Here is a 25,169-nt window from a genome sequence, read left to right as displayed (position 1 = left end):
CCTCTCCAAACCTATGACTAGCCAGTCCCCCCTTTCCTTCACTGGATGTTCTAACCTCATGGAACAATCATAATTATCACCACTTGTTGGTTACTCTTTGCCTAGAAACAATCAATCCCAGTGGTGTTCCAATTTTAGTGACTAGCAGGTGTGAGGAGAGAAAGGAGCAAAGGAAAATAAGTGATGCTTTCGGAATAAAGGAACACCCACACAGGAAAGTGAAATCTTTCAAATACTTCTTTTAAGTATTATTTTTTTTAAATGGTAATAATGGCACTTAAGCTGCAAGCAATGAAAACAATTCGATCTCCTTGTACAAGGGTTGGTTGAGGGATTAATTTTCCTTTTGTTTGCAGATAGCAAGATTGGGCCTCGGGTCACTATGTCTACCCTAAGACACCCAAAGGGACAAGAAGCCCTGAGATGGAATGATGCCATGGTCCTCCTTGGCGTGTCTCAGACATGCAGGATGTCTATAAAAATTTAGGATCAGCTAGACAGAACAGCAAGCCACCGGCATCGTGCAAGGCAATAGTTTTGGTATTTTTCCCCCTCTTATCAAAACAAATTGTAACAGAAGTTCCACTGGAAAAGTGAACATGAACATTTCAAAAGCCAGTTTATTTTCACCGTTGCACCCACTGAGGAAAATGCATGATTTTTGCCTGTAACCATGCAGCGGCTGAGGCTGGGTTTTCACCAATGCTTGCAAGTTCTTTGGGACCACCTGCCCCTGTGAGAAAGACAAAATTCAGTAGGCTTCTGCCATTGGTTAAGGTAATATCCACAGTGTGATATGTTTGTGATTTTTTTTTCTTTTGTAATGAGGAAAGCAATTGCACCTTTTAATATGTGCGCTCTGATCTGCTTCCAACAAATTCCAGGTGCTCTTGGGTCCCAAGGACATTCATTTGGAGCTTAGAAAGGCTAGGTATGCACTGAACCGTTTGTATCAAGATTGGAGCTCAGAGCAACATTCTGAAATGTCCACTCTAACCCCAGTTACAAGTACCACTTCACCCCCCAATCCAGTCCCCTTCTGTGTGCGCACATATCGCTAACGGTAGGTTCAGGAAATGACTCCATTTAAAAGACACACCTGTTCCTTTCAGACGGCTGGTCTAAGGAATAGCTGCCCTTTTCTACCCGCCAGAGCGGGGCGGCGCTTCACTGGGGCACAGCATCGCCTGGACGTGCCCTTGACCTCTGCGGCCGTGACCTCCTATGCCTGCGAAGGCTCCCTGGGTGTCCTGCGGTCGAGATGGAAAGTGAAGTCCTTGTTCTTTGATTCCTTTGGGCAGAGCAAGCTTTCTCAGTCGTTTATGGCACAGTGAAATATATTCTTCGATGCTATGTAATTTCGGACTAACGAGAAGTCTTGTTTAAGGCACGTGTCTCAGTGTGAATTAAAAAACAAACAAACAAACAAAACCCACAACGCTGGGTCAAGTCCAATGTCCTTACCGTTTAGTTTCTGCCTTCAAGTAACGCGTTGTTCTCACGCTCCTGGTCTTTGGTGTCCGTGGGGGCCACGCCATTCTCCATCTCGGCCTGCGGCTGGATGCAGTCAGTCAACACGGCCGTGCTCGAGTGGTCCGGGTTACACACCTTTTCCGCCGCCTCCTCTCTCTTCTCCTCATCCAGGGAGTAATTCCGGAAGGTCCTGTAGATCTTCTGAACATCCTCGGGCAAGGTCTTTCTGATGTCCTTGTTCTTCCTCTTGGTGAGCCTGGAGGCGGACCCGAACTTGTTGATTATGTTGTCCTCAGAGGCTCCCTGCCCGTGTTTGTTGAGCTGCTCGGACCCCTGCAGGCGTAGGTTGTTGGGCCGGTTGTTGATGCTGTCCTGGGACGAGGCCTTGAAGCGGCCCGCGTCCAGCGCGGCGAAGACGGAGCGCTTCTCGGGGGAGAGCATGTCGAGCGAGTGTGCCCTCTGGTCCAGGCCCAGGCGCCGGCGCTCCATGCTGCGGAGGGTGGCCGCCCGCTGCAGCTTGTCGTGGATCTCCACGCTCAGCCGCCGCCGCGTCTCCCGGAACTCCGCCGTCACGTTGGCCTTCCACTCGGCCGCGTGCGCCTTGATTTCCCCCACCTGGCGGAGAGACGGGAAAATAGCCACGCGCTGAGGCATCCTCCTCCGCCTCGGCGTTCCGCCCCAGGCGCGCAGCCCTCGGGTGTCCCCGCGGGAAGGAGGCCGCGGCGGGCCCCCCCCACCCTGCATGGCCCAGCGGGAGGGCCGGGATGCTACCTCTGCCCTCGCCCTTCCTGCCGCCTAGACACCCACCTCCGAACGGCTCGGGTCTAACGTGGCTCGGGAAGGCACACCTGCTGGGGAACCCGATGGAAGCTTGAGATCTGGAGACCGTGACTGAAGGAGGAGAGGCGTTTGGCATTCTGGGGCAGAGATCAATGTTTGGAGTCGGACAGGCCCGAGTTCCCGTTGTTTCCGCCCCCTTTTTAATCGTCTGGCCTCGTTCCTCCAGCGTAACTCCGGGGCGGTCGTGCCTAGCTCACGGGGTTTTTCCTGTTACGTGAGGCAGGCATGCATCTAGCACGTTCAGCAGACACAAAGCAGGTGTTCAGCAGGTCCTCTGCCCTTCCCTGTCCCTCCAAGATCCATCTCTATCTGGGAAAGGTGACCCACCTGTCCCAGTTAGCCTGGGAATGTCGCGCTTTTAAAAGGGAAAGTCCTCAGTCCTGGGCACACTGGTCAAGGTGATCACCCTATATCTGGGCCGTGCTCTGGCCTTGTGCTAACCCTGGTTTAAGAAGACCCTCCAGGGCACATGGTAACCACACTTCCAGGGTCAAGGTGCAGGAAGGGGGCGTGTTCTGCCAAAGCCCACAGAACACACTTCCTTAGAGTGAAGTTTTGCATGAGGATCAATCCCAAATCTCTGGGCTCTTTTTCAGCAGGGCTATTAGTTAAAGTCTCATGCTTTCCTGTACAGATGAGTAACTCGGACTTTTGGATTGAGGAACGTCAGTATTTATGTTGTGGCTTTCTCTTTCGTTATAGCTGATCTTCAGCAGGCCAGTTAGCTATCTGGGGAATCGGACTGGGGAGTGCATTGACATGGCTTATGCAAGCCAGGAAAATTAAAGCATTGCCCCCAGGAGTGATCTGGGAGACGTCTCCGTTCAACAACGCACTCCTGGGGCCTTCCACATCAGATGACCGCGTTCTGGGAAGGGAACAGTCACCCTTCAAGAGGCTGCCCCTCTTTGTGTTTCTTTGGGTTTTATCTCCTTTCCTTTCTTTAGCACATTCCTTCTCTTTACTTGCCCTCCCTCTTTCTTATTTCTTTTCCTCTCTTTCCAGATGAACTACGTGGACATTTTTTTAAAAAAACAAAATCTACCTTTCCTCCTTGTGCCTTCCTTTTCTTGCCTCTGTGTAAGTTTCCATGCACATTTATTTGAGGAAGGAAAGACTGTGTGCCCCTGGCTACAGAGATATACTTGTTTCTACAGCTCTGATAACCAAGAGGGGGCATAAGTGAAAGGGACCCCTTGAGTTCACTTCCCCACGGCCAGCCACAGTTCAATAACTTCAGTCTCATATGGAATTGAGAAAAATTCACATATTTGCTGATTGGGGACAACTGCACACCTCCCTCAAATGTAATCTACCTCTGCTATGTTTGTTTGTTTTTCTTTTCATTTCTTTTTTTAAAAATAAGTTGTTGTTTACTAGTCTTTCCAGGAGCTGTGGGCTGGTGGGTCATCAGATTTTCGCACCTGCCAAAAAAGGATCCAGAAATAACTGCTATTCCATTTAGCCTGGCGTTTAAAACAATTCAAGGATTCAAAACCGAGGAAACCTAGAAGCCCTCCATTTAGTAGGACACAGTCTAGCCCATAGAATAGAGATAGGTAATTCTTAACACGAGCCTATCTGATCTCAGGAACATTCATAGAATCTGGAAAGGGGTCCTACCTCTTCTTTTGTCTTTTTGGACAGAACCCGTAGCCAATCTCCGATCATACTGAGGACAGCTGCAAAGTAGGCAAGGCCAACAAGGATCCAAAACCACACTAGGGGCTTATACCACTCCCGGTAATTGATGCCAGCGTTTCCCCCTGAAAACAACCAAATGTTACTTTAACCAGGATCTAGCATATAGTCTTCGCAGAGCAAACATATCCCAGTCTGTGTAGCAGAAATGTCGTCCATCACCATCTAACAGCTACTAGGCTTGCTGTAATCCATAATGTGACATCGGCGGGATGGCCAGGAAAAGACGTGTCTCTTCCCTAAAGTAGCCTGACCTGTGGCTTAACTTCCTCTGAATCTTGACTGCTCACCATAATACCCGTAACAAAAAATATTCAGTGGCCAACTTGATCCACCTAGTCTAAACCTGAGCTTGACGATGAATGCCTTGAATTAGAGGACAACAGAGCAGGCCCAGTTGTCAAGTTTTTCTTAAATTGCCTTAAATTTAATAAAAATAAAATATCATTAAATAATCCCGGATGGTTGGGAACTCTTGGGACCATGTCCTTCTTAAGCGCATATGCATGAACCAAGAGATGAGTAGATGCACGGAAGTAATATTAGACTTAATGGTATTCCCAAGACTCGGACCCAAGCAATAGTGCTCACCAAGGATGGTGTTCACATGATGCTAATCCGTAGGGTCAGTTAGACTGAGCAATTAGAATCACCGGGGTAGAACGAAAAGGGACCTCCAAGGCCGGCTAGTTCAACCCCTTTACAAATAGGGATTACAGTAAAAATCCATCAGGCCAAATGGACTAGCTGCCTGACTGCATTGACTGCTGTCCCACTGAAAGGAGCAGTCATTATTCCAAGTAATTAGCCTATTTATTCTAGGCCTCCTACAGGCACTGCCTAAGGCAGCCGTGCAAAAGAGATTCCAAGCCCAGCGCCCTCTCCTAAAGAAGTAAGGAAGCTCCACGAAATAACTCACAGCCTTGCTCTCACTCTGTGAGATGTCGCTGCCCCCTGAAGCAGGCAGGTGGCCATTTCTAAGGCAACCAACTTGAACCATGGATTGGTAATTATGGTACCACATGGTGAGTGATCACTGGACTTTCCCACTGGGGCATGTTTGTAACCTCATCTAGCATCCTTGAATCCATACTGAGCTCTTATGGTATCAAGAATACCTCCCAAAGGCAGCTGGGCAGGCACTGTGGCTTGCGGCTCTTTTCGGGGTAACCAAACCCACTTTGCAACGCCGCCCCACGAGGTTTCCATAGCTACAGCCACTTCTTAAAATTAGAATTCCAAATTTTGCTAAAGGGCTCTGTGGTTAAACCCCCCTCGGTTTGGTGTAGCTGCCTTGTTTTGCCCTTTCAGGCAACTCTCCCCGCTCAGCTTTCTCTAGGATACAGTTGGAGTTTCTGCAACATTAAGTGTGTTTCGAGGTTCATTTCATCTCTGCGCTAGGCTAGAGATCTCTGCAGCTTTCTCCTTGGAGCTATCTAAAAATAAATATTTACCTTCACAAGTCACCATCACCCAAAAAAGACTGTCACTAGGGCGCGCTAGTGAACAAGGCTGCCTGTTCCTTTATCAGCGGCTAGCCTGGAATGCAGAACTCAGTATGTGCTCCCAGTCAGGGTCCAAAATGCTTGTAATGTTGTTAGACTGTCCTAAAGTGAGTCAGCTACAAAACAAACCAGCACTTGATCCTGCATGGTGACTGATGTTCTGACTGATATTTCTGAATTGATGCCCCGTCAAATCACAGCAACCATCAACTCTTGTTAATGTATCTTTTAAAATGACGGGCATCCTTCCCTTTTGCTCTTAAAAGTATTGCCAAAAGGTTGTGACATACTTCCGGTGTTCTAAGGCATGCATTCTTCAGATTGGCCTATGTTAGCCCTGGAAACTGCAGTTTAGAAGGGCCTGGTCCAATTGCAGTCAGCACCGTGAATTATAGAAGACCCGAGTCTGCGGAGACTTCAGGACAAAGGAAATATGGCTCTGTAATCTGCGGTGAGTAAGGGAGTTAAAACAGTGCTATACAGGGGACCCTGATCAATATTCTGTAATAACCTAAGTGGGAAAAGAATTTGAAAAAGAACAGATACATGTATACGTATAACTGAATCACTTTGCTGTACACCTGAAACTAACACAACATTGTTAATCAACTCTGCTCCAATATAAAATAAAAAGTAAAAGAAAAAAAAAAGAAAGGTACTCTGTGGGACACATATTTACATGTACAACCACCGTTATCAAAAACCCATGGGGAAAACACGTCCATTTTCTCTCACTCAGTTACAACAAAAACAGACTTTAAAACATTCTAACAATTCTATGTGTTTTTCTGTAGATTTGCCCATTTGCTCCATTAAAATCTTCCATTGTTAAAGATCATTAAAAAAAAACAACAAAAAAAACAGTGCTAGTGGCAGTCACAACCTTACCAGGTAAGTAAACATCAGCTCAAGCGCTGGTGTGTGCTACTGTCGTCACAGCCCATGGTGGCTCATAAGGATAAATAATACATTTAAATCACAAGTAATTTTTTAAACCTCATACTCCCAAGGCTGTGCTATTTGTGCCCCAGATTAACAGGTTGACAGATGGAACTGAGCGCTTGGTTAGAAAGCAGGGTTCACCATAAGTGCCCTCCAGAAGACAGTCCTCCAGACAGGCCAGTGTTAGCACAAGGGGCTCTGCAGCACAACAGAGTACAAATGATGCTCTGGGGAGCTTAAAGATGCTGGTGAAGGGCTTCCCTGGTGGCGCAGTGCTTGGGAGTCCGCCTGCCGACGCAGGGGACGCGGGTTCGTGCCCCGGTCCGGGAGGATCCCACATGTCGCGAAGCGGCTGGGCCCGTGAGCCATGGCCGCTGAGCCTGCGCGTCCGGAGCCTGTGCTCCGCAACGGGAGAGGCCACAACAGTGAGAGGCCCGCGTACCACAAAAAAAAAAAAAAAAAAAAAAAAAAAAAAAAAGATGCTGGTGAAATAGCTCTAAACTGCAGCTGCCGTTCCATGTGTTTACCTGGGACTGGAACCTCAGCTGAGTTTTCCCACAGTGCAGCTATGGGTGATGCTAAGGACTTAACCAGACAGTTGTTCCTCTTACTTTCCTCATTTCTCTGTGTGGTGTCTTTCCAGAGCTTCAGGCCTCTCACCAAATGGCATCAAGTGACCTCTTGCCCAAGCTGAGGATCTGCACAATGGTCGAGCACTGTGCATAAGGAAAGACTGGTGGGGTCCCAGGACTCGGGCTCTTTGTCAACAATTTTTAATCACTTTGACTTTGCAGTTCTTAGTCCTTAGCCGATAAAAAGGAAGAAAAAGTTAAAACTGCTATTTCTACAAAGTGGACTTCAGTCTTCCTCTTCCCAGTTGGAATAGCTACAAAATTAGCTATTAGAATTAACCTGGAGACACCCATGCACCTGCAGACCAGCCTTCACAGCCTCTCCAGAATTTTCTGTCTTCCAGATTCCGGGAGAGGAGATCCCTGTCCTCTATAAATGTATAACTTATGATAGAGTTGCTTGGTCAGATTGTTCACTTCTTGAAGTAGAAAATGACCGACTCTCTGACCACCTAGAACTATTCCATTAGGAAAGAGAAGGATGGCCTCCTCCTTCTATTCCTGCCTTCCTACCACGCTCGGAAGTGGTCCACGTAAGATGTCAGATCTCATCTCAATTTTCAAGCTCCCTGTCCCTAGATGCATTTGATGGTGGTTTTCTTTTGCTTCCTTAAGCACAGTTCATTGGCATTTATTTTTATAATGAAGGCTATTTCTCCCATATACATTCATGCAGAAGCCATTATAATATTATATTCCCTCGGGGCAGTTTTCAGCTCCTGGTAGGTCACCTGAGTCTTAAGTCTTGCATCCGGACATGCCCAGGACAACTTCTGCAGGGACAGTGGCTCTCACCTCAGCATCAGGCAGCTTAATCTGCAGATCACTGCAGACTATACTCTATGCTAATTTCTCCAGAGTTTCATATTTGCCACTTGCTAATATAGACTTTATCAATTGATTCAAGCAGCCTTAATACAATTCAGAAGTCCAAAATCCAATGAGAAATTCATTTCACTCATAACTCATATGGTGATAAGGACACTCTGCAACCTGGGGAGGGAGAGGCTGGCTTCCTTTCAAGGCAGCAGCCCGCTGCTGTCTACGTCGCATAGGACCATGGGCTTGAAACAAGCCTGGGCACAGCAGCAGTGATGCTGAGCCTTTTTCATTTGCTTCTCCCACATCTTTTCTCATGGTTCGGAAAAGCACTGCCGGCAGAATATTTTCCCCACCAGGGCCCTGGTAACTGGGATGCCCAGGGTGCTTACCTGCCACAAAATCACCAAAGCCAACCGTGGTGAGAGTGACCACCACAAAGTAAATGGACTCCAGGGCCGTCCACCCCTCAATGTATTTGAAAATGACAGCGGGGATTGTCACAAACACAACACAGCCGGCCAAGATGAACAGGATGGTCGAGATGACCCGGATCTTGGTCTGACTCACTTGCTTTTTCTAAAGAACAGCAAAAGAGAAAGAAGGAGAGGCAAGTCAGCTCCATCACCCTGGATTCGGAAGACAGAGGTAAAGAAAAAAACATCAGTGGCTTTGAACCTCTCTTTGGTCATGGGCAGCTTTGTGAGAATCCGATGAAAGCTGTGGACCCTCTCCTAGAGAAATGCACATTCAGAAGTTTTCAGGGGGTCTAGGGGTCCTTGGGCAAGAAACCCCACTTAGCTTGGGGTTTAGCCAAAGAATCATGCCCATGGAGTCCAGAGACAGACTGGAGGCACACTGGTGTCCCACTGAATGGCACTCAAGACAACACTGGCATGGCAACTAAACTGAATAATTTACAGACTGTCATCGGGGACCCTAGCACCATTACTCAATCAAAGCCACATGTTATCATAAATATATATTTAACACCAGAGTGCCTGGACCTTTGTACATTGCTTAGATTGAGTTTCTGCAAAAGTATACATTTACGTCATGGAAATCCTCACCATGTGATCTATTTTCTAGTTATTGCCTTCCGGTAACTTAGCAGAGAACCTCCAGAGTACAGAGAGAACTTTGCATTCATACACCTCATTTTACAGATGCAGAAAGAAGCCAACAAGGGTAAGGAACTTGCATAAAATGTTGCTAATTAGGGGCAGAGCCAAGATGCGAATTCTGGCATGATCTCAGTCCGGTGCGCAGCGATGGAAACCGACTTTCAAGTTACTCAAGGATTCACCAATTCAAAGTTGCCAGAGTGCTCCTCCAAGGACAGAAACCAGACTAACCTCCGTGAAGAATAGGCCTTCCTGTTTCCCCTCTCGGAAGGAAGACTGAGAATAAAAACTTGTCACTGAGGGCTTCCCTGGTGGCGCAGTGGTTGAGAGTCCGCCTGCCGATGCAGGGGTCCCGGGTTCGTGCCCCGGTCCGGGAAGATCCCACATACCGCGGAGCGGTTGGGCCCGTGAACCATGGCCGCTGAGCCTGCGTGTCCGGAGCCTGTGCTCCGCAACGGGAGAGGTCACAACAGTGAGAGGCCCGCGTACCGCAAAAAAAAAACAAAAAAAAACTTGTCACTGAGCAACCTTGTCAGTGTCCAGGAATTCCTAAACTTTCATCACAGCAGGGTCACGTCAGCCAGGTTTCCCAGGACAGAAATGGTCAAGAGAGATTCTTCTACGATCAACCACTCGGCTTGACCAGGAAACGCTAGCCAAGGCAATGACTAGGTCTCCAAGATAGGAAGGTTGATGATGATTCTGTTTCCCTTCCTCTCATTTGCCTCTTCCTCCTTGACTTACGGAGACAAACACCACCTCTTCCCTGGAAAACGCCAAGGGACAAAAGAGCTGGAAAAGGAGTGGAGAGGCTGCTCTTCTCTGTAATCATGCCTCAAAACCATCCGTCCCACCTGCCTGGGGTCCTGAGTCCCAGGTATGTTCAATACGGCAGAATGGAATGGGCAGGTAAATGATAGGAAGAGTGGAGAATATTTATTTGCACAAATCTCAATCAGCATTATTTACACTCCAGTTCCTGGATCAGTATATTCCCCTAAATATTTGTAGGAAAAGCTAAAGACATACAATCCTTTATAAAAAGGAGTCAAGTTCTCTAACTCCTAAAAGAGTACTCAGTATATAAAGTGGGAACAGGAAAAAATAAATTGATCCAAGCTTTTATATAGTTCCCTCCCCATCTCCTCAGAAAAGCCATCAGAAAAAAAAAAAAAGATAATTTATTGATATTTTTGAAACTGCATATGAAAATACCATTATTCCACAAATGAAAGTACTGTGACAAGATAAATTACCCGAGAACCACAAGGAATGTTTTACCCATTTCATGAATTTCCAAATAGGATATTATAGAACTTTGAGGGGGCAGTTAAGGCCCGTCTGAGAATCCAGAAAATTAGTTATTATTAGCCTAGTTTTGTTTGTAAACATGTACAAAACTCCAAAGCCCAAAAGGAGATTTTTACCATAGATCATTCAGTTAATCTAATTGCCGGCAATGGGAACATCATTTTCCCCCTCGGTAAATCGTCTCCTCAAATGCATAATGAAATTAAAGTGAATTAAATGTTTGTGAGACACTAGTTAAGTCAGAAATTAGGATGCGAATGCAACCGCAATCCAAATGAGGTTGACATTGGCAAAAGAGAGCAGCACGTACGGAGGAAGCTGGAGACATTCCCAGGCTCCAGGAGGTGGGCAGAAGGGAAGATGGCACTGGACAGCATTTGTCTTGTAGAGGAGAGGAAGGTGTGTAACAAAGGCTAGATGGTGGAGTCTTAATTGCATTATCTGTTGGAGAGTTTATCTGCAAGGTAAACATTTCACCACTGCTCACTGCCCAAGCCAACCAACATGTCCCTGGGCTGCTTCCTCCAGACATCCTAGGGTGATGCTCAGAGAATCCTTGGAGAATTTAGTCATCGGAGTATTTTAGGGACTTACGAAATCAAGTGTCTTGCATGCACGTGTGTGTGTAGGTGTATGAAATTGCGTATACCCATACTTCACCATATAAGGAAGAGATATGGGTGTAAGATTTTGGCAATATCTGTTATTCTGAATACTCATGTTTTTGCTGCCCTCTAGACACTTAAAAAAAAAGAACAGTTGCCTTAATTGAACATTTTAAACTGTAGCTTTCAAGCTGGAACCACAAACACGTCATCCAGTGATCTCTGGGCTTCTTATCCTCATTAGCTCTGCACCCATTCACTACTATGGTAAAATAGTGTTTAAGAACTTGGCGTCTAGGGGCAGCCTGCTTGAGACACATCCCATCCCCGCTGCTAAATGACTGAGTGACCTTGGGCAAGTTTCTCAATTTTTCTGGCATCAGTTTCTTCCTCTAAAAATGGAGGTAAGAAAATCCACCTCATAGGATTGCCTGGAAGATTAAATAAGTGTCTAAAAGCTCAGCACAGTGCCTGCTAAATGCTTGATGACTGTTAGCAATCATTTTTGATGTAAAAGTTCAAGGCTTTCCTTAAATGTGGACATTCCCGGATTTAATGTTGCCCTTTGCTATTGAGGAAATGTTCCCTCACATCTGGCTTAAGATAATCTTTGTTTAACTTCAGGTGGTCACTGCTGGTTTTCCCTTCCTGGATACATTATCTCCTATAATTACCTCCTTTTCAATAAGAAAAAAGTCCTCATTCTCCCTTGGTTCTTTTGTGCTGACTCTGGACTGAGCTCTCAGACAGTCTCAGCTCACAATCTTGGAAGCTTTTTTATTTGCCTTTTAATTAATTTCCCCCAAGTTTTTCATCATCCTTCTGAAACTGACAAGAATTGCCGTTAATGGTTGCGGTGTCAGGAACCAGCTGCAGAGGGTCCCTGAAAGGCACAGCCTTTGGGTTCCTTGAACTGCCCCCCTAACTCCCCCACCACTTAGGGAGTCAAGCTGTGTTTCCATGGTGGGGTTGCTAGGCAAAATCCCATTGCTTATTTACCAGTAGGCAGAGCAGCTAGCAAAAAGCTTTGTGAGAGCCCAGATCTGACTGAGCTAATGTGTTTTTAGGCTAACAAAATTGTTATCTGGGAAGAGATGGTTTGATACAATATTTGGGCAGAAGTGATAGAATAGTTGTATATATCTGTCCAAATCTTGTTTTCACACTCTTTGGATTAGAATAGATGATGTGGGTTTTCCTTCTCCTTATGCAGATGGTATCATGCAATACTATTTCCCACGTCCGACTGGCACTAACTGTAGGAATTTTTGAGGAACTCAAACCACACCTCCTGTACAGTTCTTTTAGTTGTCAAAATTATGTGCAATTGTTCCAAAGAGCAAAATACATTTCATAAATAGGAGGCAGGGGAGCCAGCTCTAAGAGCTCTCCTTTGAGATAGGAGGCATGTGCTGACCATTCGGGTAGTGTTTACTTGTTTCAGACCTCAGAGGGCTAAGCCACACATCCAATTCTCATCAAGGATAGTGGTCTTCCCCTGTCTGTTTACTTCCACAATCTTAGGTTAGAGAACAAGTATATTTCTATTCATTTGTGGGCTATTTCTTTTTTGATTTTTTACCCCTCTCTAATATCTATTCTTCTTTTCACTTTTATGAGATTTCTTAGAATTCTGAGGTTAGCAATCCAGATTGTTGTGTATGGCTGAGAAACTGTTTATTTGCTGTGATTGTTAGCCAGGACATTGGGGATTTTATTCAATAATAAAGACACCGTCATAAAAACCCTAGGACGGGAGCTAGACATGCAGAGCTCTAGTTTATGGTTCAGTTTTGTTTTGTTGAAATGCAAACACATCACCATGGTAATACAACTGAACTGAGAATGATTTCTCAAAATGGAAAGATAATAGGAGCTGCCTCACAAAAGAGTTGACTTTATTTTCTGATACTATTATGTTTTTCACAAAGATTTCTTTTTTAAAAGTCCAATGCTAACGAGTGGTTTCAACATCACCACGAATAGCCATGTAGTACCAGCAATTCTATGAACTGTGAGGAGAGCTGTTAAACACCATTTGCCTATAATCTCCATGGCAGAGAAACTATAAACACACATTAGTAAGAATCGTGCAGTAAAATCTCCGTGGAGCCTACTGAAAATGTCCTACTCAAAAGCAGGATAGTATCTATACCAAAAAAAAAAAAAGAAAGAAAGAAAAGTTATATCTGACTCTGAGCCACGTTGCAGCATCCAACAGATTTTTGGCCAGTTCAGTGCTTTGCTGGTATGGCCATGCAAAGTTTTTGAAAAAGCTTTTGGTGTATACAATTAAGTTGTTTTTATCACTGAAATGCCAACATAGGTGCATCTGGGATGAAGAAAAATTAAAATCCAGAAATAATCATAATTCTCAGCTGTTCCACTCCAGGAACAGTTTAATTAAAATCTTTGAAAGTTTTCTGTTCAAAAATTCCGTGGCTTTTAACATTTGAAGATAATTCTCTATTAGAACACAAGATTTTTTTGCACTTAAAATTCAACCAGGTAATTCATTCAGCACATAATTATTAAGAACCTTTTACATGTCAGGGGTTGTTCTAGTTGCAAGGGACACAGGAGTTAAAAAGAGAGAGAGAAAGTTCCTTCCTCATGCACACAAAGTCTAGTTGGCTGGGGCGGGGTGGGAACATCTGAGTCTTTGGCCAAAAAACAGTCTCTGTGGCGCTGTCCATGGTGCCCAGCCCTGGTCTGACCATTGAAGGCAAAGTTATTACCTAATGACGTCCCAGTGATTAAAAATATCACCTGGTAGAGAAGAAAGGAATATTCTTGTAGCTATTGTAAGTGGAATACAAAAGTGTGCCACCTGTAACAGAAGATGTTTGGATCTTTGTTAGCTAAGCACTCAGAAACTATGTCCCAGAAATCAGAACAACACATAAGTGATCACACCAATGGAGGAAACACCCAGCTGTAACCGTGGCTGAGGAATGATCCTTCCCTTTAATTGAGGTATGAAAGGCAGGCCCATGGTAAGGAGAGGAGGCTGGGGACACCTCCTGATGAGCCACACCAACAGAATAACTCCTGGCAATCCTGACAGATGCCACACCCAGCTGCTCACCTATCCAAATTCTAAATGTATTTTACCCAGATTTCAGCAGCAACATGAACAATGTTCCCACCCAAAAATGCCCTCTCCACCACCATACACACAAGCATATAATGATAATACTACAGTAACTAGGCTACAGACAGCTGAAAGGTAGACTCACTCTTCTCCCTCCCTTTGCTAACGAGGGTTCAAGGTCATAGTTCATTGGCCAAACAGTCCACAGTAGTCAAGACACAAGAGTCCCCGCATAGAAAAAGTGTTCCTTCCCATCCCTGCTGCTTTTTCCCTTGTTCATGGGGCTCCACACGCTGTAACACACAGGCCTCTCTCCAGCCTCTGACTCTGATGCAAGAACTGAGAACTCAGCCTCTTCCTCTCTTCTTCCTTTTGGGAACAAGCTGCCCTCAAGAAGTACCCCCTTGTGGGGCTTCCCTGGTGGCGCAGTGGTTGAGAGTCCGCCTGCCGATGCAGGGGACACGGGTTCGTGCCCCGGTCCGGGAAGATCCCACATGCCGCGGAGCGGCTGGGCCCGTGAGCCATGGCCGCTGAGTCTGTGCATCCGGAGCCTGTGCTCCGCAACGGGAGAGACCACAACAGTGAGAGGCCCGCGTACCACACACACACAAAAAAGTAGCCCCTTGTGATCTCCTGTCTAATTCTCAGGTTGTACTAGGAAACCCGTTTTTCCACAAATATAAGCCAAATTCTCCAGTGTTGAGGGGACATAGTAACATTAGGTTGGGATCATCATCTCCTTTGTCTTATTTCTCAGTTGGTACATACCTTGGGTGGGAAAGAGGGGATGCTGTTTATTTGGTTCTTTCAAAGACCCCAATCATCTCAACTCTGTTACCATGTTTGTTTTAAAAATTTTGGCGATAGCTCAGTAATTACTCCACTATGAAGGGGGGAAGGAAGTCAGACCACGTACTGTGGTGCAAGTTCTTTTCAAAGGAAGGTAAATTCTCTTCTTTAGATTGTGGCCCCTCACCAGGAAGGAACACATGTAACAAAAGGGGAAAAGAAAGAGTGAGATTACAGTGGGCCTCCTGCTAAGAATGCTCTCCTAAAAGAAGATAAGGAATTGGGAAAAACAAGTCCTGGCTGGAGCTGTCTAGGAGAGACAAGAACCTTGCCCAGGGTCTGGCGGGGGGAGCAGGGGGAGGGGCTTTGGTGGGGGTGGAGTTGGGGAGCAATGATCATAATGCAGCCGCCTAACACACGAGGTAAGTAAAATGCTCACTTGCCCCACTGTGGCTTATCAAGGAGCTCTTCACTCTTTCTCGTCCTTCCTGGCATCTCTTAGCCATGTCACTGTTGACTGGAACCAGCATCTAAGAGCACCCAGGAAGTATGGGAGAGAAGAAAGCCTTCAAATGCCCTCACCTTGGGTATAAGTAGCCCAGAGAGAAGGCATCTGTGAGCTTCTGGTGGGCTTCCTGGAATGACTGTCTATATGTCCAAGAATCAAGATAAGTGACAAACAAGCATGTATTTTCTGTGGTCTTATTTATCTTGCCTGTTGGAAGATTTGAAGAAAGCCCCCAAGATCAGCCAGATTTAGGTCAGCAGCTAAAAAAGCACCTGGATATTATTGAGTCAATCTCTGTAAAAATTCCTGAGTTTTATTAGGGAAGTGGAGAGCAAACCCTTTCCCAATGGTTACACCCTTTCTTTCCTTCTTTTTAGACAGATATTTTTAATGAAAGCCCATAGGGATGCTCATCCACATAAAACTATAAAGAATAATAAGCATTAAGAACTCATATAGGGAAAAGATGTGTGAACTACAAGAGAAAAAAAGGCAATGAGAAGCAAGAAAAATTAAGAAAGCCTTTGAGGGGCTTCCCTGGTGGCGCAGTGGTTAAGACTCCGCCTGCCAATGCAGGGGACACGGGTTCAAGCCCTGGTCCGGGAAGATCCCACATGCCGCGGAGCAACTAAGCCCATGCACCATAACTACTGAGCCTGTGCTCTAGAGCCCACGTGCCAAAACTACTGAAGCCCGCGCGCCTAGAGCCCATGCCCCGCAGCAAGAGCAGCCCCCGCAATGAGACGCCCGCACACCACAACGAAGAGTAGCCCCCCCGCACCCGATCACCGCAACTAGGGAAAGCCCACGCACCGCAATGAAGACCCAACACAGCCAAAAATAAATAAATTCATTTTAAAATATTTTTTTCTGGAGGTATTAGAAGGCTTTCAGCTGGGCTTGTACCTCTCTGTTTGAGAAACAAAGAAAACAGAAGAGAAAGAGATATGCTTGAACTTTTGAGTTAGACTGGAAACAGAGAAGTTTAAATAAGAATGGAACACAGCTTCATAGAAAGTCACCCAGAAATAAATCTTACACTGGGAAGCCCTGCACTGAGGGAAATTGACAGAAGCATCAAGAACAGAGAGATTTTCTCGAGCAGAATATTTCCCAAGCTGTGAGTGAAGTTGAATCCTATAACTTCTCTATTCTTTCATTCAATAAATATTTATCAGGCACTACTCTCCATCAGTTACAGGGCTAAATCCACGGGTGAGAAGAAACAGAATGGCCCCCAGCCTCACAGAGCTGGTCGGGGCAAGACAAACATTAAATAATCACACAAGCAAGTATATCATCACAGCTTGAGAGAAGTACCATGAAGGGGAAAGAGTTCACTGAATGAGAGAGTATAACAGGAAGAACTGATGACACTGTTTGCCTGTCCTGTTCTCCCATATATATGGCCCATATATATGTAATACCTCAAGATTCACCCATAGTAGTAAAGGGGGTTACTGCAAATGATTCAAGGCAGGAGACTGGTGCTGGAGAGAAACAAGCCTGCAAGGAGGTCAAGGAGGTGAAGGAACTCAGACTTAATGTACTTTTTTGGTTGGTTCCTGCTCCTGGCAGAATTTTCATTGATAGCCTCATGGCAGAGTCGTCCAAAGTGGGTATCTCAACATCCTGATAGACTTGTCCTCTTTGTATCTTACTCAAGTTTTATACAAATCCCTCAAGGACATTCCAAGTTCCAAGTGTGTATGCATTGTGAGCAAATAAATCCATAATTCATCTATGTTTATTCATCCATCATTCTTCCACGATTATTAAAGAGTAGCATTGTTCTTTAATTTGATTAGAATGGATTTCATTAGAATGTGGATTTGATTAGACATGACCAGACAGAAGCCTATTGGTATTACTAAATGAACACACAATAAATGTCCCAGTTGTTAGTTAATTGGCATATTTTTTTTCTTTTAAGAGAATTAAGTTATATACAAACCCTTTAATGGAGCTTAATGTAAATGACTAAAGTATACCTTCATCTTTCATGAAATGACTGGGCTGTTTAGCTATGCAAATGATAGCAGGCGTGGACATCACATGCTCTATAAGATAAAATAGTAAACAGTGGTCCACTCTTAGGTAGGAGTTGTGTCTCTGCAGGTAATAATTTCTTTAGAAAAGTATTCTCCTTAAACTAGAAGTATTCTCGTCTAGTTTTAGATGACTTCAATCCTGCAAAGTGTTTAGCAGAGACGCATGCTTTATTTGAACCGTTCTCCACAGAAGACCAAAAGCGGAGACCCCGAAGACAATTTTGTAAAAAGACATCCAGGCTTCCTGATGTTCTCCTCATGTTGAAAAAAGACTAGAAAATGGACTTGGACCCACCCTGGTAACACACAGCCTGCAGTGTGCTGTTCATGACCATCGTGATGCTGTTGAAGGCCAACTAACCACCCTATTATCATGCGGTGATAGAATTAGATCACAGGTCATGACCGCCTTAGAGGACACCAGTCATTCCTTTTTGTCCACCCATCATCTGAACCCCCTTCTTTTGTTTGGTGAAAGACAGAGACCTCCTCCCAGCACAGAAGCTGAAGAATGCCAGCTACTCACTTTCCCAGCCTCCCTACTACAAGGACACAAGCATGCAACCCAGGCTCCCCCAACCAGAGAGACGTAAGTCAGACTTTGAACAAGGCACTACTGGGCAGATGTGGCAGAGTGGATCACGAAGTGTTCATCTGAAGGTTTTCTGTGTTTTCCTCCCTCTCTTTTCTCTCTCTGGCATCCCAAAGGCCATTCCTAAATGAGGGGTGATGATTCTCAGAGGCATCTTACAGAACCACTTCTTCATCTCCCAGAGACTAGATAAGACTTGGCTAGGGATGGAGACAGAGAGGGGGCAGAATGGCCACTCAGCCTGGAAAGGGAGGAGGGAGGAAGGGACTGAGTCTCCCTAGGGTCTTCCAAGCACAACCCCCAGTGTGCAGGACCAGAGGCAGAGAGGAAGGGATTCGTTGTAGAGCTCTCCCCTAGGGTGGGCGCCGCCAGCTTCACCACCTGTGCACAGCCCACCTCTCATGAGTCCTGGATCCTCCTAAGACTCTTCAACAAAGACTGAGGGACTTGGACACTGAGTGGGGTAGAGATGCGGAGGGGAGAAACTTGGCCCTGATCAAGGTGGAATTGAGTAGGACCAGATGGGAGCTTCCAAGGTGCTGGGGGTAGGGAGTGGGAGGGGGCAGGCAGCAGTGAGCACACCAGTGGTGTTGCAGAAAGAAGCATGGACCATGTGGACTCCGTTCCGGGACTGGTAGCCCCAGTGGTGGTCAGTACAGCATCCAGGGCCCAGAATCAGTGGGGTCAGCAGGGCTGGCTGCTGTCTGTGCCAGGCAGACAGAGCAGTGACTTCTTTCAGGTCTAGCTCTATGGGTAGCTGTTCTTGGCTGGGTACCTTCCAAGTATATGTCTCCATCCACCTCAGGGATGTGATAGTTACACAACAGCATTTAAATTTTTTTTCTTTTTTGCTTAACTTAGCCATAGTTGGTTTCTCTTGATTCAGCTAAACTGCCACTCCTAGAGGTGAGGGTAAAACTGGCTTCAGCCACTTGGAGGTGGGTCAGGGACATAGCCCCACAGAGTCCCCTGCCACCGCCAGACATCTGGACTCCAAGATAACCAGATGTGATCTAACTGCTTTGGGTAATATCTCTCTGACATTCCTAAATCTTCAGAAAAGTCTCTTTAAAAATTGCAGCTAGTTTCGGCTGTGGTATAGAAGAGGCTATATCCATTCCTGGGATGAAGGGTTATAGCGAGAGTGGAGGCCCAGCCTCCTTCCAGGCCAGCAGGGCAGGAGCAAGTACCAACCAAGGCAGAGGGGTCTGCCACCTGCAGGAGGGGGCCAGGAGCATTGCCAAGAGGGGTCCGTGGTTAGAGGCAAGATTGGTAATCTGGAGGAGTTGATGGGGGAGGACACAGGCTGTGGTCAGGACAGATGTGGGCACGCATGAGTGATACCCCCTGCAAGTACTAGAAGAAAAGACAGCTGGGAGGGGCCAGCTGGGGTGCCAGTGGAGCAACAGGCATTAAGGCTACATATAGATGCAAAGAGAAAAGACTCAAAATTATCAGCGTCTTAACGGTGGATCTCTTTGGGCAACGGATTTTCATGAGATTTTTTTCTCCTTTGTACCCTTCTGTGTTTCCAAAGTCTCTACAACGACCATCTATTCCTTTTGTAACCTTTACAATGAAAGAAAAGGAGGAGAGGTGGAGAGAACGAGAGGGAGAGCGAGAGGAGGAGAAAAGGGAAAGACAGAAAGTGTCGACCGTGCTCACAAACACTGCAATATTTCCCCAGAGAAATAACACGAAGCCCTGGAAAACTGTGCAGTTTGTCTTTCTTTCTTTTGGGAAGGGGTTGACAGCCATGCCTTTGAGGGAAAACTAGAGAGAGAAGGAAAAGTAGCTACTCCCTGTGGTAAAGTAAGAGAGATGGGCCTTGTCTGAGGCTTCAGAATCCCAGGGACGGTTGCCAGAGGTGGCAGTGGAAGCTGTGAGGACGTGGCCTCGTTCCAATTCAGTAATTGCATCCTGCCTGCTGCCCACGCCACCTCCCCTCCGTCCAGAATGCGGCAACTCCCTTCCTGAGCAAAGCTGTGGAGGAGTCCCACTGTTGGCAAGCGTGTGCCATCCCATCTCATCTATAACTCCAGTTATTTTTGCATCTTACTCTCTAAAGGGACTGGATCCTTTACTGGTGCCCAAACACTGCACCAATCTATGCTTCTGTGTCTTCTTCAAGGTCGTTCCATCTGCTAGGATGTTCTTCCATTTTTTACGCTTGGAAAACTCCTGTTCATTCCTCAGAACACAATTCTGACATTACCTCCTGCAGGAAGCCTCTGCCTTGTCAGTTACCGTGTCCTCTTCCCTGCCATCTTTATTCCTTGCAATTCACCCCGAACTGCTGTCTTCCTGCATGTGTGTCTCCCTACCTTTGCATCCCAGGTGCCCTGCACCGTGTGTTTTTCTACACTTGCTCCCTCTTTCTTGGCACCTGGGGAAAATATGAGAGCCACTGTTTAAGGTAAACTGTTCTATGAAGGAACTAAAACTATTCATCCAGCAAGAGATAAAGTGTCAGGAGTTCCTAATGTAAGTTGCTCATAAGAATATATATGACAGGCCCAGGCAATGGACATACACACGCATGCACACAGGATGTTTCTGTTGAATTGAATTGAATATTGACAGCACAGGAACTGCCTCAGGGAGGGAGTCTTGACATTTGAACATGGCCATTTACAGGAAATTATACATGTATAGTCCTGAAAGTTACACAGGAGCTTCCTGGAAGTTTTTTTATAACCCCATTTGGTTTATAACACCTGAGGAGGTGACTGGTAAATCTGTGAGGGTGTTTGTGCTCTCCTGGCACATAGTAGGTGAGGACAAGAACGTTTAGACCTCCTATAATACAAAAGTGAGTGTCACGAAGCAGAGGATTAGCCCAAAGTTACTGTGAGTTTTGAACAACCCACTGAGAAAAATTTATGTGTATGTATAATTACCTGAGCTGAGAATGTAACTCCCTTTTAGGTACACACACACACACACACACACACACACACACACACACACACAATCTTTTGCACAGTTTCAATATAGGCTGAATTTTATAAGACTGTGACTCTAACATAAATTGCAAGAAGGCTGAATTTTGACGAGTTGGAACCTTGCCAAGAGCTGTTCTCCATCTTGGAAAACCCCATCACTGGCAGGAAAGTCCCTTGTGGCAGCTTAGTCACTGACACCACACACCTGGACCAGCCTCTGCATCCTACATGTAGATGCGAGGGTCTCACTACTTCAGTACTTCTCCTGGGGATTCATGACCAAGCACCTATTACCAAAACATGATTATTTTATTATAAATTACCTTCCTTTTATTCCTCCTTCATCTTGTAGCTAGAAAATGGTGTGTAGGTAAGTTGTTCTACCTATGAAATTTGTTTCTATGTAGTAAAGGGGCAGTAATAGTTGCTCTAAAAGGGGGTGTTGGGTATTACAGGGATGAGAACCACTAAGAAAGTTAACTGTACATTGTATCTGAGGTTGACTTGAGAATTCTGTAAGATCACACTTACAGGTGTCTCTCGATGAGATAAAAGTCCATGTGCAAAAAGCATTATCAGGGGACAGCTCCCCTGCTGGACTGCCCTCTCATCAAAATAATTGCATCTCAAAGGTTAAAGCCATTTGGTGTTTCTTCCACTGACGTTTATTTGCATGCGATACTACTTTTGATTTCAAGGGCATTTTCTATATCAAAATGTATGATTGTAGTCACGCTCACTCACTCCTTCCCCAGGTGTGGGTGCTGGGCCCTGCGCTGGAAACTGTGCTGAACGGGCAGACAAACCTGTCCTCATAGGGCTGATGGGGGTGACAAGGATCAAACATGAAACTCAGATTCAAGGAGATGAACATTACCTAGGCATGTGAGGTGCTATGGGAGTGCAAGGTGCTGACCTTATTTACGACTCAGAAAACCCTCCCTGAAGAGCTGACGTTTATGCTGAGAGCAGTTGGGACAGTGTTTGAAGCACCATAAATATCACATGCGAAAATCTGGAGATGAAAGAGGGTGGCACTTGGTGTAAACACACAGACCCTTGGAATTTCCCCTGTGAAAGCAGAGATTTCTCCCCAAACACAATCATCAAGGATCTTACTCTACGAAAGAATGTTAACTGTGAAAAGCTTTAAAAAATTTTTTTAATAATTTTGTTGAAGCATAGTTGACCTACAACACTTATATCAGTTTCAGGTGCACAATATAGTGATTCAATATTTCTATATGTTATGAAATGATCACCACAGTAAGTCTAGTTACCACCTGTCACCGTACAAAGTTATTCCAATATTATTGACTCTGTTCCCCATGCCGTACATTTCATCTCCATGACTCATTTATTTTGTAACCAAAATTTTGTACCTCTGAATCTCCCACACCTATTTCACTCATTTTTTTAAAAATTCGACCAATATGAATTTTTCACAAAGTCTGGTTGGTGAATTCATTTTTTTGTTGTTGTTTCCCTAATAATGGGAGAGACTCTGAATTCAAGACATTTCTAAAAATATTATTAAAACTAAAGGCATGTGATCATTTCTTTAAAAAACTAGAAAAGAGACAGAAAGCAACATGCCCATTTTTCAGGCAGGAAGCAGTCTCATCCACCTTCCAACTACCCCTAGTAGAGGCTCCCGAAAGCAGATGTCACATGTTTATCCGGCCATCTGGACAGGTCTTCTTCCCTGGAGAAAAGGTTGACAAGCCTCCAAAGGGGAGGTAGAAGAGAAAGACACCTACCAGAAATACAGAATCAAAGGGCTAAGGACAGCTGAGACTTTTTTCAAGAGCAGCAGAGACAAGAAGCAAACGGCGACGTCAGGAAAAGGATGAAAGCCAAAAAGAAAGTGGTAATAACACTGCCAGAGCACCATATGGCACTTAGATGGGACGCATTTCATTTGAAATGTTGATATTTGCTTTCTTGTTAGTTTTGGTGCCAACTCTGTTACCGTCCTTGATAAAATTCATTTTGAAAAAAATCACACGGAAGCTTCTGTGTCCTATCCTTAAAATCATACATAAATTCCTTTGCTTTTTTTTTTTTTTAACTGCATGCTCTAGAACCCTGTTTCTAATTGTTCAAACTAAAGTGCAAAGCATTGATCAAATCAGAAGGGACTGTCCTGGTGACTGATGCGAGATGCCCGTCACATTCATTTGTGCCTATTCAGCAGTAAGACGGAAGCTGGGGGAGGGAGGGAGTGTGGATGGGGAGACAGCCAAATATTAATAATAATAATCTGACATGAGCCCTTCAACCATTCCCCAGGCTCAGGTAGAAATATTGTTGATGTTTTCTACAGCAAAATTCATTTCTGCCAAGGAATGGAAAAAAACTAACCCAAGGGACATTGTTCAGTCTAAGTGGAACCATGGTGGCAAGAACGCAGTATCTAAACACCAGCACGGCAAAACCCGTCTTCCAGGTCGGGGGGTCCCTCGTTGATATTTCAGGAGCCATTTATCTTTGGGAAAGAAAGCCTTGGAAGTCTTTGATGCTTTATGAAAAATATGTACAGGTCTGTGCGTTCAAGACCTAGCAAGAGCACATGCAAGCTGAGAGGCAAGCAACATGTAGCTAAAATAAATTCTTTTTCGTTCTTCGATTTTCCTTTCACCAGCATCTATCTATGTGGTGGAATATCATGGACATGTCTGCGTAAGCAGTTGCAGTCAGTGAAATGCAGTCAAGGATGAAATGCACAACCTCCCCGCTTGCTCAGATGGAAAACAGCTTCTGGATTCTTCCTTTGCTGAATCATGGCCAGTGCATCTTTTCCTCCCAAGGCAATGACTGACGATTGGAGCTCTATCCCAGGCCCACGCCCTCCTGCCCATGGGATTCCCTCTGTCTGTTACTGCCCTTTTGCCTCCATTTCTCCAGCCCCACCCACCTCCACATCCATTCCAGGAAGGGTAGCACTGAAACCTGCATCAGTAAGCATCTCTTCTTCAGTCGGGTTTGTTGGAGGGGGATGCACAGCCTACACTCCCTGGGTGTGTGAAAAGGAATCTGGTTCATTTCTCTTTCCTCTCCAACAAATTCACCATCAATACTTATTTACTGAATGCCTCTAAAGCACTTAGCACTGAGCAGGTACCAGAGGGGTACAGAAGAAGAAAGGCAGAGTATCCCTTAGCTTCAGAGCCCTTATGTGTTACTTAAAGAGAACAACCCATTAGCTACACAAAACAGGTCCATCATTGAAAAAGCGTGTGACGTCAAATACACAAGCTAGAATTCACAAGACCCTCCCCTGGGCTCAAAAGCTAACAATGTGCTTATCATAACAATGAATAACATTTATTGAGTGGTAACTGGATGCCAGGCATTGCTCTCATGCATCAACTAAGTGCCCAAAGAGGTAACTACTATTTTTATCCCCATTTTTCTAGTAAGGAAACTGAGGCACAGCCCAGGGTCACATGGCTGGTGATCAGGGCTTACGCACTGAGGCCATGTGACTTCTGAGGCCGCCTGCCCCAGCCCTGGTCTCACTATGGACACTGGTCTTCATACATGTCTGTTTTCTCCTTGGAAGAAGGGGCTGTCTTTGTTTATGGCCACGCCCCCACCCTGTTGAGAACACAAAAGGCGTTATTTGATAACTGCTTATGAAGTCGACCTGGGGAGAGGTATAAAGGAGCAACCCGAATGGGGAGCTGGGGAGTGAATCATTATGAGGTGAAGAAAGGATTTCAGAGCATCAGCAAGGCCAGGTGGAAACCAGGCATCAACAGCATGTGAGGCCCAGGTTGGCCTGGTGGTGAGCCACCCTCCCTCCTAGCAGCGCTGGTGCATGGCCAGAGCTAAGGAAGCAGAGTGGGAATAAGCACAGGGACACAGCTGGAGGTGAGCGCGGAGGAGGGGAGAGGGTTTAAGAGGGAGGCAGGGCCCAAAGCACAGCCTCTCCACTTTGCCCCCCATGGAACAGAATGACAGCCTTGGAGCAGCCCAGATTTCAGAGGACAATCGGGTAGCAGGTTACCAAATGCTGTCTTTGTGGCCTATAAAAGCTGAAGAAAAAAAAGAAAAGAAAAGAACAAGTGCCGGTGAAGATGTGGAGAAATTGGAACCCTTGGGCGTTGCTGGTGGGAATGTAAAATAGTGCAGTTTCTCAAAAACTAAAACACAGAACTCCCACATGATCCGGCAATCCCATTTCTGGGTATATACCCAAAGGAATTAATGCAGGGACTTGAACAGATACTTGT

At 45.6% G+C, this 25,169-nt stretch overlaps 1 protein-coding gene across 1 annotated transcript in view; it reads right to left on the bottom strand.

The window, feature by feature from the left end:
- Positions 1-301: 301 nt before the first annotated feature.
- The window catches only part of KCNK10 (potassium two pore domain channel subfamily K member 10), a 135,828-nt gene continuing 110,960 nt past the window's right edge, over positions 302-25,169 (bottom strand). The window contains exons 5-7 of the mRNA XM_019924270.3: positions 8,305-8,491; positions 3,937-4,079; positions 302-2,088 (exon numbers count right to left, since the gene is read on the bottom strand). Of these exons, the coding sequence (XP_019779829.1) occupies positions 1,468-2,088; positions 3,937-4,079; positions 8,305-8,491 (951 nt within the window). The 3' untranslated portion in view covers positions 302-1,467. The remainder of the gene's footprint in view (positions 2,089-3,936; positions 4,080-8,304; positions 8,492-25,169) is intronic.

The sequence above is a fragment of the Tursiops truncatus genome, chromosome 2 (assembly GCF_011762595.2).
Source record: "Tursiops truncatus isolate mTurTru1 chromosome 2, mTurTru1.mat.Y, whole genome shotgun sequence".
Classification (NCBI taxonomy): Eukaryota; Metazoa; Chordata; class Mammalia; order Artiodactyla; family Delphinidae; genus Tursiops; species Tursiops truncatus.
The sequence above is the reverse complement of the archived record's forward strand: the minus strand, read 5'-3'. Positions and strand labels throughout refer to the sequence as shown.